Source organism: Odontomachus brunneus, unplaced genomic scaffold (genome assembly GCF_010583005.1).
Source record: "Odontomachus brunneus isolate Ranch 3 - 2012 unplaced genomic scaffold, Obru_v1 Obru_scaffold_063, whole genome shotgun sequence".
Taxonomy (NCBI): Eukaryota; Metazoa; Arthropoda; class Insecta; order Hymenoptera; family Formicidae; genus Odontomachus; species Odontomachus brunneus.
This window is the reverse complement of record NW_022639513.1, coordinates 1,399,149-1,413,162: the sequence shown is the minus strand read 5'-3', so window position 1 is coordinate 1,413,162 and position 14,014 is coordinate 1,399,149. Positions and strand designations below refer to the sequence as shown.

Sequence of the window (14,014 nt, the reverse complement as noted above, 5' to 3'; positions counted from 1 at the left end):
TATGATTGGTCAATTTCTTATTCTTACTTCCTACTTCTTACTGCTTACTTCCAATGTAGACGTCCCTTAAGAAGAATTAACGACTGTGAGTGGTCAATTTGCTTAAGGGACGTCTACATTGGAAGTAAACAGTAAGAAGTAGGAAGTAAGAATAAGAAATTGACCAATCATAGTTGATTATTCTTCTCACATTCGACTGTGGTTGGTCAATTTCTTACTCTTACTTCCTACTTCTTGCTATTTACTTCCAATGTAGACGTCCCTTTACTGCTACGTCATACTGTTTAAGTTTTTCTGTGTACCACGGTCCTTAGACTATGATGAAAGGGTAAACGTTACGCATATGCTTTGCACAGACAGAACACTGATATTGATACAGAAAAAGACAAACGAGCATTGTCTGCATCGTAGTGTTGCGGTACTGCTGAGAGCTCTACGCACCATATATTAGTATTACGTTCGCCCAAAGCGAACGCAGCCTAAGTCGTTTGAATTCGCGGCGTCGTCAATAGATGGCAGCTCGATAACGGCGCTATTGCGAACGCTGACACTTTTTGTCGCGTCGGGTACCATGTTCGTTTTCGTGTCGCGGTGAATAAGACGACCGCGTAACAGGTGAACCTATTTTTGTCGGTATCGCGGAGAGGGAACAAGACCGAGTGCCATCGCATACAACTTGAGGTATGCCTTTCTTGTAAAGCGAAACTCGCACGCTTACATCCACGCTTTACCCGCACACGACAGCGCCGGGTTGATCGAAAGCGCGGGTTGATACGAATATTATAATAAAACGATAATTTTACTTTTAAACATCGTAGCGACGTGAGACAAAAGTCGTTTGAAAGAGAAAATTGCCGCGTTTCCGATAACCGCGTGAAGTTGTTATTCCGTAGAATATAGATTGATCAGCATAATTATATAAACGTGAGAGACATCGGTTTTCGTGTTTTCATTAAAGTACGAACGAATCTGTGGTAAAGACCAATGAGGAAATTATTTGTTCGAATTTGTAACGCATTGGTTTTCTGTTCTTAACGGATATAAAGTGCGATTGAGAAGAAAAGAAAGAGAAAAGCGAGCGAGATGAATAATCCAAGTCTTCATATAGTTTCATATAGAGAGTCATATAACTTAAAAACACGCATAATTTGCAATAATTTATTTGATAAAATATTTTACAACATAGGTAACGCGAAGTTGTGTTGTAACGAAGTATACGACGTGTCGTTGGTTTCATTCAAATGATGTTATTGTTGCACCTATATTTTACGTCTCTTTCACCAACTACGCGTGGTATCTCTTCGCTTCGTTATCCTTTAGTGCGTCGATCTTATCGACGATATAAATTATTACACGTAAGAATTAACAACTAAGTGTAACGGTAGTAGTAACGCGAGAAACAGTCAATATATATTATATGCGTGGAGAATAAATACTAAAGTAACCATCGCAAGCTTCAGCTTTGTCTTACAAGTAGAAACGAACGTTACGTAGTCGCGCAATTATAAATACATCGTTAGTAATTGTAGAATGCCACGGTTTTTGTATCATTCTGTGCGTGTGATTATAGGGGACACTTCACGCTTCGTCGTCCGCCACTGGTCGCGATTAGACGCGCGTATTGGACCTTCACTATGAATAATTTCCTGCACGAGCAGTTAACGATAGAATCGCATTCGAACGACGAGACAAAAGGTGACGTCGCCCGTGTGACAGACATACTGGTGAGTTATCTGAGCGTTTCGACAGTAAAGAGAGAAGATCACTCTATCCTGACTAGATTAGCACTCGATAAGCACTCGTCTAGTCTCGTGAATCTTAGTTTTCATATATCTAACGATCGCTAACTTGTAGTACTATGGGAAGAAAAAAACGATCAATGGTACTTTCGATATTGTGCTATCTCAGTCAGGCGTGTATATAAGCTCGCGACACAAATAGCTTGATAACGATAAGGAAAGTCAAAATTGGAAAAATGCGGAAGGGATCATTTGTACACTGCGTACAAATAGTACACCGCGATGCGAATGCTCAGAGAAAAAGAGAGACAGATTTACACGTGTACAAATGCTTATTCGAACAGCTGCTTAGCGTAGTGCCAAATGCGGAAGAAGTACTCGTCTTTTCGGAGTAATCTCGCTCTCGCGTACGAATGTATATCGGCATCCATATTATGCTCCCGCAACCATGAGCTCGTATTTTCCGTGCTGAAGCTAATCGACGCGGTCTCGCCTTTGTCCATAGCTTCTGCGACTGGCTCCACAAACGGCTCCAATTCTATATAATCAATAAATATAATTAAATATTTACGTATTGACATGAGAAAAAATACATTTTCAAAAAAATACAAGATATTTATTCGATGGCTACTAATAGCACATTTACTTATACTAAAATAAAATATTTTTCAGAGAAAAATACAAACATTTTCTCTTAAAATCTTAGCCTTCTGTGAAAGCAATTGTTTATTCTATTTATCTAAGAATTTAGATTTAAGTCAATAATTAATATCCATCGAATAAATATTTTTTTTATTTTTTAAACATTTTTTCTCCTAGTGTGATAAATGAATATATATTATAATAAGAGTGATTATATATGCTAGTAATATTAGTTGGTATATTTTAATTTTAGAGATTCTCTCTGAAACTCTTTCAGCACAATTTTGTTGAGGAAAAATGATTTCTGTGTTGCTCACGGTTTTTATTAGCAGAAATTAAAATAATTAATGATAGCAAAGCATACCTGAAGTCGGTATGATCTTAAAAGGCTCTTCTGATTCCAAATGATCGCTAAATCCGATCTCGTTACGTGCGAAGATTCTCACAAGGTATTCATGATTCTCTTGCAAGTCTCTGATCATCAACTTCTGGATGTCCGCGCTCACTCTTCCTACTTCCATCCACATGGTCTTTTTCGCGTCTCTGATAGCGATTTTGTAACCTTCCAAGGGCGCGCCGCCGTCTGACTCAGGTCTGCCCCATTCGATGACCATCGTGTTCGCCGCAATTTGTCTCATTTCTAACGGGGCTGTAGGTGGTGATGGAACGTCTGAAAACAATCCAGTTGTTAGCAAATTGTTCATGTTCGCGTTAGTCATTTATCGTGATCACTTGTATCGCAAGCTGAACTCACTGGCATGAGTCTTCAGCGTGACTGGTTCGCTGTTGGTCGGTATGCTAAGTCCTACGCTGTTCTCCGCGAAGATCCTGAAGAGGAACTCGCTTTCCTTCAAGTTTTCTATGCAATATTGATGCGTTGTTGCGTCCAAAGTTACAACCTTCGTCCATCTGGCGCCTTTTCCGATTAACGGCCTCTTCTCGATCACGTAGCCTGCGATAGCGAGTATATCGAAATTAGAATAGTTGCTACGATATGAAGAATAATTCTTTATATTAGCCATGTCGCTTAGCGTGTCGCTACTCACCAATTAATTCCGATCCTCCTGTGCTAATCGGCGGCGACCAACTGAGAGTGACGCTCTTGCTCGTGACGTTCGTCACTCGCACGTTCAGTGGGCAGGAAGGTGGTGCTGAAGAAAATTTATATTATGATTTGCAGTGTGTATGTTCACTTTGTCGTGATTATCAGTTATTTTTCGTAACTACTGGAAAGCGCATTTGAAAGGTTTGAATTATAGGCTGAATATACAGGACTTACTCTTGACGACGACCATTTTCGTCGATGGGAATATGCCTAGTAGCGCGTATATGCTGCTTTCTGTAAGCTTTATTATCACTGAGCAAAAGCGAAAGCGTTAATGCAATGAAGCGATGTCTCACTAAGATCGACAAGTTAGAGAAATAAGCAGGATATCTATGAGCAATAAAGATACCCAAGAGAATAATTCGTGTCAACTTACTCGGTCGTTTGCCCGCCGTGACCGCTTCTTCTACTGTATACGGAGGACTGGTGCCGACGCTGTTCTTAGCTGTTATTCGGAAATTGTATGACGTGTCCGTTTTCAGATCGGACACGATAGTGTTAGTGATATCTCCTTTCGTACTGGCGATCTGAAAGAGCATTGCGATAGAAATATTGTGTAAACTATAGATTTGTTCGTTTTCGAAAGACTTCTGAACTAATTTATACTACTACTATTTATAATACTAATTTTAGTATAATTAAACTTTACAAAAAGCATATAACATTGTAAGAGAAAATATAATTTTAACGTAATTTTTACTACAATATTTTCTTTGCGTACATGAAAAATTATACTAACTTGTCGCCAAGCTTTTTTAGACGTCTCTTTTATCTCGACGATGTAATCCGTAATAGGAGTGCCGCCGTCGTTCTCCGGAGGCTCCCATTTAATCGTGAACGACGTCTTCGTCATCCCGGAGACTTCGAAGGGTCCTCTTGGCGGGCCCGGTGGTTCTGCCGAACAAAACTCGATTATTCCTTTGAATCAAAATTACTATTTTTTTTATTTAATGAAATTAATCGTTCTGTTTTTACCGAATGAAGTCCTTGTTTTGATCGGTTCGGATTCCAAGGGATCTGACGGTCCAACGGCATTCGTAGCGACTATTCTGAACACATAATAAACGTTCTGCTCCAATTTCTGCGCGCAGAAACTCTCAACCTCCTTGTCGACGTCGCCCACTTTTGTCCAGATCTGTTTGCTCGCTTCGCATTTCTCGATGGTGTATCTCTCTAGTTCTGCGCCACCATCTTCGAGCGGCGGTCGCCATTCAATAGTGACGCGATCTTGTCTGATCTCCTTCGCGATAACTGGTCCTTGGGGTTTGCTCGGCTTGTCTACGTGTCATAAAATATAATATCAAATACATTCAGATACATTCGATTGTTCTTGATTTGATTCTAGATTCTAATCTACTACATGGAGAGAATATTATAATTTTTTTATATAAATTCTTGTCAATTTTACTATGTTTCTCATGGAAACAGACTCAGTAAAATCCATCTTGCTAAAGAACGTAGTAAATTTTGCAAATCTTTTATATAATATCACATTTTAGTTTCTAAAATATATAAGTATGTAAGTAGTACACTTAGACCGAAAAGATGATCAATTGCTGTAGAATGTCGATCTATTCCTCGGTTACAAAATTCTACAGTAATTTTTGCCATAAAATTCTCTTCGTGTAGCATTGGAAAAACATTACTATCCTATATATAAATCGATCCGTCCCAAAAGCGCTGGCGCAACACTATTATTAATGTAGAGAGAAAATAGAGTTTTAAATTGAAAAAATACACGCTGACAAAAACATACTTGAAAATTTATTTATGTGAGATAAGTTTATTTCATAAGAATATAGACTTTATATTCCACAAATAAATTTTCATATATCTTTTTCTTAATGCACGTGATATACTCACCTATGACTCGGAGATGACATTCTATCGACGAACTACCAGCTTCGTTCGTTGCTTTCGCAGTGTAGCTGGCGGTGTCATCTCTCACGAGCGAAGGAATTGAGATAATAGACGTATTCTTCCCCGTTTCCACAGAAATGCGTTTGTCGGTGATCTTCTTGTTGTTTTTCTCCCACGTTATCTCCGGTCTTGGAAAACCGCTGAAGCGAATCTCGATCTGCCACTTATCGGCCACCGGTAGCCTCTGATTAGTCAGATCTTTGTCACAGGTTATCTTCGGAGATTCCTGAATCTTCAGCTGACACGACGTTTCCGCCGTCCCCGCGTCATTATGAGCCTTAACCGTGAACGTGGCCGAAGATGTTTCTGTGGTTCGTTGTATAGTATACTTAGTCATGCGATTTTCGTATGTGATGCTGCTGTCTTCGAAGGCAACATCATTTTTAAACCTGGAGAATAAAATTTCCAAGGTATGATTCGAGAATAGTTGGCGCAATTAGTTTCGTGGTTGAAAAATTACGCGAAAAGAAAGATACCATGTAATGCGAGGTGTCGGTATACCACCGATTACGCAGGAAAGCGTGACAGTCTCTTCCAATCCGATCACGATGCTTTGGAGCGGCTCGAGGATGGTAGGTGGTTCGGACGCTAATAGTTTGGAGATCTTTAGATACGGTGTATTTGGTGACGTGTCGCCCGGTCCAACCTCGTTGACAGCCGTCACATGGAAGGTATACTCTTTGTTGGTGGTTAGCTTGGTCAGCTTGTGCGTGGTATCGTTTATCGTCTCCGTGACTTTGCTCCATCTTGAAATCGAATAATTTTCTCATTTACTGAATAGATAATGAAGGTTTAATCCATAAATTTCTTAATGTGTGTGTGTATCTCATTCCAAACAAATTTACTCAAATAAATTTGGAAGATGTATTTGGCCCTATTTTTTAAGCAGTTTTGTAAATTTGGGAATACACTTACGAAGATTCCGCCTTTTCGCAGTATTCTAGAATGTATTCCACGATTGGGGAATGTCCGTCTGAATCTGGTTGTTTCCAATGAAGTGTAACGCTGTTGTCAGTTATCTCAAGAGGCTCGGGAGTTCCTGGTGCTCCGGGTACCTCTGTAATAATCGTGTATTAATTTCTAATGTAATTTTCTCGTATTATTTTGGTAGGAACCAGTTCCACACCCGAAAGTCGTTCGAATATTCGATATACAATAGACAGACACTTACGCATGACGATGATGTTAATTTCTATGCTGTCCTCTCCTTGGGAATTGGTCAACCTCAGGTTATAATCACCGATATCTTTTTCTTGTATGTCTCTGATCGTTAAGACGGCGGAACATTCATCGATGGATGTGATAATTCGTTTAGATTTCTTAAGAACGTGACCATTCACCGTCCATTCGTCAGTTGGTGTTGGAGTTGCCGTGAATTTCACGACGACCTCAATATCTTCGCCTTTTGTCGTTTTATATTTTGTGGGCGTGTCGGGATTGATCCTAGGTGGTGTCTCGATAACTAAGAAAGAATATTATAGGAGAATGTTAGATTTTGCCATACGTGAAATTCTATTTAAATTCATGAAGATTTGAAAATGGAGAAAAAGAGAATGAAAATGACAATATAGTGAGTTTACCTTCGACTTTCAATCTGGATGATGTTTTCACATTGGCAACTACGGCGGTGTATTCGGCGATATCTTCAGTTGTGCATTTCTTAACGATGAGTTTCTTGACGTTGCCTTCATCGATTATGTCGTACTTGATAGTTTGCTTGCGATTGATGATCTCGCTTTTCCTATAAATTTCACATGATTCATGCTATATATTTTTCTCTGTTGATTGATTGCAATTGTCAAAGTCGAGTTCTTTTTCAACTTACCTCAACCACGTCACCGGCACATCGGCACGCGACAATTCGATAAGGAAGGTTGCGTCGGTGTTGAGAGGCACCAGAGTGACGTCCGGCAGTTTTTTAATGAAGTCTACTTCGGGTTCTTCGACCGTCAGTCTGGCCGAAGAAGTTTGCTTCCCGACTTGGCAAGAATAGATTCCTGCGTCTTCCACTTCCGTGTCGTAGATTTTCAATTTCTGCTTCTTGCCATCGATCGACAGGCGCACATGCTCGGAGAATTGCAGCTCCTGGTCGTCTTTGAACCAGCGTACCAGAGCGTCACCCTTTGTCAACTCGATCTCGAAGGTTGCTCTCTCGCCTCTAGCTATATTTACATCCTGCATCATAGTGATGATCTCCGGTGGCAATTCGACAACCGTTACCTCCGCCGCGCATTCCTCATCCGGCAGGGCGCAAATGTATTCTCCCTCGTCGTGCACCGATGTGCTACGGATGAGAAGTTTCCTGACGGTGCCGTCTTTAACGAACTCCAGCTTGCCCTTGCTAGGTGTCAGCGTTTCGCCGTCTTTCCGCCATGTAACGTCTGCCGTTTGTGACGTGATCTCAACCTCCAGAATCGCCACGTCACGCTCCTTCACTTCGAAGTCCTGCAGCTTCCTGACGAACTCCGGCTTGGTGGCCCTGACTGTAACGTTACTAGATGTCACCTGGTTCTTGACGGTGCATTTGTACGTTCCTGCGTCGGCAACACCGCTCTTCTTGATGACTAGTCTGTGCACACGTCCTTCTTGAATCACCTCGCGATGATCCATTCCGCTGATCTCTTTGTCATTGTGCCACCAAACTGTAGAAACAGTGTGGGATGTCTCGCAGTTCAGCTCCAGAGTTTTATATTCGTCTACCACGATTTTGCTTTGCAACTCTCTCGTGAAGGAGACTTTGGCGACGTCCACCGTGACTTTCGCGCCATGAGAAGCTTTGCCGACCGGATTACTTGCTACGCACTTGTAATCGCCAGCATCTGTCTCGGAATCCGCATTTCTAATCTCGAGTAGAATATTTTCGCCGTCATAACTTTCCGTAATATTGGGTGATTTTTCAAGCGGCTTGTTGTTCCTGAGCCAAGTTACCTCCGGGACGGGGTTCCCGATGACTTTGGCGGCTAACCTAAAGGTACCTTTTTCCGGCACAACGACTTCTTGGAAGCGTTCAGTGAACAGCGGAGGTTCCGGTGCGCCACGCGGCACTTCTATATTTTAGAAATACAACCGCATCGTTATTTTAGAGTATTAATTTGTACGTGCGCATACGTACGAGATCTGAGAGATTATGGTATTACTTTGAAAGATATTAAAACCCCGACTCAATAAATGAATTATACTGAGAAAAAATGCTCGAAAATTTATTTGTGGGATATAAGATTTATTTTTGTGAAATGAAGTTTATTTCTGTAAGACAAATTTGTTCCTATAAATAAATTTTATATTCCACATATAAATAAATAAATTTTTGAATATTTTTTCTCAGTATAGTATTTGATTTTTCCGGGTTGAATATTTTTTTGTTAAATCGTGCATAATTGTACTTAGTAATCGGCGGCATAGCAACAACAAATGCATACCATACCCTGAACGAACGAAACATGCTTGTCGTTCGTAGACTGTGCAACGAGTGTAGACTTGGTATTAACTGAAAGCACATTAGAGTAAAGAAGCGTTTTGCAGCATTATATTTAGCGATACGCGATAGGCTTCACCTATTTTATCGATTAAAAATTCTGGAAACAAATTAAGATAATATGAAATTAAGACAAAGCGAAGCGTTAACATATTAAATGCGAAAGAACAGCCGTGATCATAACTAGAATATTTTTCATCATCGATCTTACTCTCAACGGTCAGCGTAGCTCGTGTTTCAGCTGTGCCCATGTCGTTGACAGCGGTGACCGAATATTCCCCAGTATCTCCTAGCTGAGGTTGAATCAGACTCAATGTATTGACATGTCTGTCTTGTTTTGGTTGCAAGCCTTTCACCGGCTTTCCGTCCTTGTACCATGTTATCTTGGGCGATGGATTGCCGACTATTTGAGTGGATAAGACAACAGTCTCGCCTTCTTTGATTATGTAAGATTGTAATGGCTCCAAGATTTCGGGCGGCTCGCTCTTTCCAGTCTTCACCTGTTTGTTTCGTGAGAAAAATTCGTTACATCGCGCATAACACGTACATTTATGAATGATTTTTATAAATATGATTCGTATTGTCAACCAACCTTCACAGGGATATCTATACTGGCCTCGCCTTCCCTGTTCTTTGCGACAATCTTGTATCTTCCCTCTTGCTTCTTTTGAATTTTGCTGATCTTCACAATGCTGCAGTACATGTGCATGTCACTTTCGGTCGCGACTACGATGTTTTGTTGACTGACCACCTGGGTATCCTTGAAATACCATGTTATATCTGGCTCGGGCACCGCGACTAGTCGGCACTCCAATAACACATCATCACCTTCGTCTACATATTTTGCTTTTGGTTTTCGAGAGAATGTAGGTGGTATACCCTCCAATATATCGGCGAGAGATGATTCTCTACATCGTAATAATAATAATTTCATTTTAGTTTTATTATTAGTTTTAAAACAGATATAATAATAATAATTTAGTCGCTTTTGTTGTCACATCGAGAAGAAATATTTAAACATTTATTTGTAAAATATAAAGTTTATTTACAGAAATAAACTTTATATTTCACACATAAATATTGAAATATCTTTTCTCAGTGCGTCTCAATTCGTTTAAGAGGACTTTGAAAACACGTACCTCGAAAGACTTTTCCTTGATGGACCAGTGATATCTGATCCGTGATCAGATAATGGTGCCTCGACGATGAGCTCGGTAGTGCTTGATGCGAAGCCTGCAGCGTTCTTTGCGACGCAAGTGAACATACCGGCGTCTTCTGGGAAGACTTCTCTGATTATTAAGGTCGCAACGTTATCTTCGTCATAATACATTTGAAAATCGACGGACGGTTTAATAATAGCAGTCTGGCGGAACCATGTTATTTGTGGTCTGGGTATGCCTTCTACTTGGCACTCAAATTGAATGGTGTACCCGTCCAGTGTGTGGATTGGTTGTAATTTCTCGATGAACTTTGGAGCTGATGCTTTTTCTCCTGGGCCCGGCTCTAAGAAAAGAGAAAGGAAAATGTCAGACGTGTTATATCAGAAGTTTTATACAAAATTTTAGATCGCAAACGTATTTGATGATTACGGTTTAGCTGATGAATTTCGTTGCACTTTTAATTTTGTTTCATAGTAGATACTCACTCTCAAAGATTGGCAATTTATCGATTTTCTCGTGCAGTTTTCGTTGCAAGTAAATAGTGTAATGCACTTCATTTAGTAGATACTGCGCTGGTACCCAGCCTTTTTCCTCGGTCAAATGCTTCTTTACAAACCACCAGTCCTGATTGGTATGATCTGTTGGGAAATAAATGTGGATGAAAAGAAATATATCGCAGATATGTATTAATTACGATTGAAATTGAGGCGATATTATTGATTATAGTATAAAATTATAGTAAAAGTAAAAACTTTACCAATAATATAAACTTTCTCTCCCTCGACCAAATTAATAGCTTCTTCTGTTTCGGCCTCGTAAGAACAAATTGAGAACATCGTGTCACCATCACGAACAACATATTCTAAAAGCCATTAATGAGTTAATTAAAACAAAACAAATATGATTTTATTAAACGGATATTATTATTGAACTATAACTAACCTTCTACGGAGATCTCTTCTTCCCTAGTAATGCTGAGAGATGCTTCTTCTGCAATATTTTATATATATGTAAATATACTGTAATGACGGTAGCACGCGTTTGCTTAATACAATTGCAGCTTTGCAAGAGATCTTTGAGGCGCATATAGCAGTTGTGTCAGCAGAGTCTTTCTATTTGCGAATATATGCTACTTAGTTTCGAAGATGCATGGTTTTACAGTAATTATGTAAATGATTGTTATTTCGTTATAAAATGCAACAATGAGATATAATGTTTACTACCGATATGCTTTTCTTACGCAGCGGGTTAATAAGAAAGTTAAGGACAGATTAGAAAGCTTTCTTTTAAACCTCGGATTTACTTGTATTTACGCTTCTTCTTGTCCCTCCCGCTTATTTGTCAAGCCTGTCGGTTGTTGCGTTTAGTCTTAGAGTCAATTTTATAAAACTTATAGGATTGTCCCTAATTTTTTACTGAAACTAGTGTTTTGTAATTGTAATATAAACGTCTTGGTAGCATAGATGGAAATATTATATAGAAATAACATTCATAGAAGAATAGTTTCAATAAGAAATTAGAGAGAAGTTCAAAGTCTTGTAATGTTGACAGTCCTGAGATTAATACATAGTAGTCAGTTGCAAAGTTTGACGGGGGAGTGGAAAAGACAAAGAGAAGTAAGTAAGCGTAAGTTTAAAAAATCGTCTCGAAAATGCACGTAATTCTGAGCGCTATTCGAGACGAAGACGCGTTAGCTGGATACTGGAAAAGGAAGACAAAGCCTAGAAATAGAGCGTGTACTCACTCTTCTCGTCAAGAGAATGTAAATAACTCCCTAAGAGTGTATTAATCGTTATATCAGCTGGAGCGTGTTAAATACATTTTATTTGCGAATATATACGAATATATAATGATAATAATAATAATAATAATATTTATTGGCGACTAACACACAGTACTACATTATTACACTCACTTGACAATACCAGGCGATCACAATGTACAATATAATCTAAAAATACTAAATTAATAATAATTACTTTAAACTAGCAATAATAACTTAGAATTAATGTAGAATTAACTAAACTAAAACTAAAATAGAAAATACAGATAAGAATATAAATGTTATACTGCGTCTCACTCATATATTAACGATTAATTAACCATAAGAATGATAATTTATGCGATTAGCTAGCTAACTAAGCGCAGCAGCACGAAAAGCGGAAGCTAGTTAAAATATTTAGCTACACAATAAATAAAAGCGGCCTTGAAATATGTATATAGATTTCATCAAACCTTCTTCATACGTCGAGACACGTCTCTTGCTTTTCAATTTCAGCGCCAAAGATTCGGCATCAGTTTCCTCGTAGGAAAATTTCCTATCGCGTTTCAGTTGCACTTTAACGTCATCTTCTTCAATCTCTTCTACGGTATATGGAGCCTTCTGTTTCTTCTTTCGGCGTCTTAACGGTATCCTCATTTCGTCGACATCGAGCTCCTCGACACTATATTCTTCTTTACCTTCTTCTTCTGATTCATCAATTATTTCTTCGACCGGTCCGGAATCGTCTTCGATTTCTTGAATAATTTTGATCGTTTCTTCGCCGGTCTCTTCAGAATATGTAAGCGGACGTTTCTTTGGCTTTAGACGGACTTTACCGGACATAGAAATATCTTCCTCTTCGTATGTATTCAACGAGATCTTAAATTCTTGTTCCACATCTTCCTTCATTTTTGTAGAGCGTGGTCTAAATGTTACGTTTTCTACTTCGGTGACTTCTTTGATATCCGGTCGGGGTTTCTTTTTTGGTCGTAATTTGCGTAAAGTAACATCTTCGTAAATTTCTTCAATGGGTTTCGGTACCTTCTTTGGTGGTTTACGTTTCAATGTAAACTCCTCGACTACCTCTTTCGGTTCTTCTACTTCTTCAATTTTCTGGATAGTCAATTCCTCTGCGATAACTTCTTCGATTTTCGGAGTAGGTTTCTTTCTTTTTAATAAAACATCTGTAGACACTTCTTCCTCTTCTTTAGGTTGTTCCAGAACAGGTTCCTTTTTCTTTAGCGTTACGGCCGTCTCCTCAATTTCCTCTAATACAGGAGCTTTCTTAGCAGGTTTCTTTTTAATAAAAACATCTTCAGTAATTACTTCTTCCTCTTCTTTTTCTATAACAGGCTTTTTAATTGTAATTTCATCTGCGGCTTCTTCTTTCACCGGCTTCTTTTTCGGCCTCTTCAATTCTACTTTTTCAGTTACCTCTTCCGGCACTTGCTCTTCTTCTTTAGGAACCGGTTTCTTTACAGTGACTTCGGCAGCAGCTTCTTCCGTAACGGGCTTCTTCTTTGGTTTCTTCTTCAACATGACCTCTTCAGTAATTTCTTCTACTTCCTCTTTCTTTTCCTCCACCACCGGTTTCTTAATCGTCACCTCATCTGCAGCTTCTTCCTTCACTGGCTTCTTTTTCGGTTTCTTTAATTCCACTTTTTCAGTTACTTCTTCCGGCACTTGCTCTTCTTCTTTCGGAACTGGTTTCTTTAGAGTGATTTCAGCTGCAGTCTCCTCCGTAACAGGTTTTTTCTTTGGCTTCTTCTTCAATGTGACTTCCTCAGTAATTTCTTCTACCTCCTCTTTCTTTTCTTCTACTACTGGTTTCTTAATCGTTACTTCATCTGCGGCTTCTTCTTTCACTGGCTTCTTTTTCGGTTTCTTTAATTCCACTTTTTCAGTTACTTCTTCCGGCACTTGCTCTTCTTCTTTCGGAACTGGTTTCTTTAGAGTGATTTCAGCTGCAGTCTCCTCCGTAACAGGTTTTTTCTTTGGCTTCTTCTTCAATGTGACTTCCTCAGTAATTTCTTCTACCTCCTCTTTCTTTTCTTCTACTACTGGTTTCTTAATCGTTACTTCATCTGCGGCTTCTTCTTTCACTGGCTTCTTTTTCGGTTTCTTTAATTCCACTTTTTCAGTTACTTCTTCCGGCACTTGCTCTTCTTCTTTCGGAACTGGTTTCTTTAGAGTGATTTCAGCTGCAGTCTC

General features: G+C 39.3%; 1 protein-coding gene across 16 annotated transcripts in view; it reads right to left on the bottom strand.

Moving 5' to 3' along the window:
* Window positions 1–1,144: 1,144 nt before the first annotated feature.
* LOC116846419 (titin) overlaps window positions 1,145–14,014 on the bottom strand; it is an 86,542-nt gene continuing 73,672 nt past the window's right edge. For 12 of the 16 annotated variants that reach the window (XM_032820215.1, XM_032820217.1, XM_032820216.1 and 9 more), the window contains 22 exons: window positions 12,277–14,014; window positions 10,984–11,031; window positions 10,799–10,903; window positions 10,527–10,679; window positions 10,021–10,384; window positions 9,474–9,789; window positions 9,093–9,381; window positions 8,831–8,893; window positions 7,232–8,453; window positions 6,987–7,147; window positions 6,578–6,868; window positions 6,322–6,463; window positions 5,883–6,152; window positions 5,350–5,795; window positions 4,462–4,764; window positions 4,226–4,380; window positions 3,863–4,013; window positions 3,661–3,738; window positions 3,428–3,532; window positions 3,136–3,333; window positions 2,746–3,051; window positions 1,145–2,277 (listed from right to left, as the gene is read on the bottom strand). In XM_032820215.1, the coding sequence (XP_032676106.1) occupies window positions 2,072–2,277; window positions 2,746–3,051; window positions 3,136–3,333; window positions 3,428–3,532; window positions 3,661–3,738; window positions 3,863–4,013; window positions 4,226–4,380; window positions 4,462–4,764; window positions 5,350–5,795; window positions 5,883–6,152; window positions 6,322–6,463; window positions 6,578–6,868; window positions 6,987–7,147; window positions 7,232–8,453; window positions 8,831–8,893; window positions 9,093–9,381; window positions 9,474–9,789; window positions 10,021–10,384; window positions 10,527–10,679; window positions 10,799–10,903; window positions 10,984–11,031; window positions 12,277–14,014 (7,110 nt within the window). In that variant the 3' untranslated portion in view covers window positions 1,145–2,071. The remainder of the gene's footprint in view (window positions 2,278–2,745; window positions 3,052–3,135; window positions 3,334–3,427; window positions 3,533–3,660; window positions 3,739–3,862; window positions 4,014–4,225; window positions 4,381–4,461; window positions 4,765–5,349; window positions 5,796–5,882; window positions 6,153–6,321; window positions 6,464–6,577; window positions 6,869–6,986; window positions 7,148–7,231; window positions 8,454–8,830; window positions 8,894–9,092; window positions 9,382–9,473; window positions 9,790–10,020; window positions 10,385–10,526; window positions 10,680–10,798; window positions 10,904–10,983; window positions 11,032–12,276) is intronic. The other 4 variants (XM_032820210.1, XM_032820219.1, XM_032820208.1 and 1 more) reach the window with 4 other exon arrangements.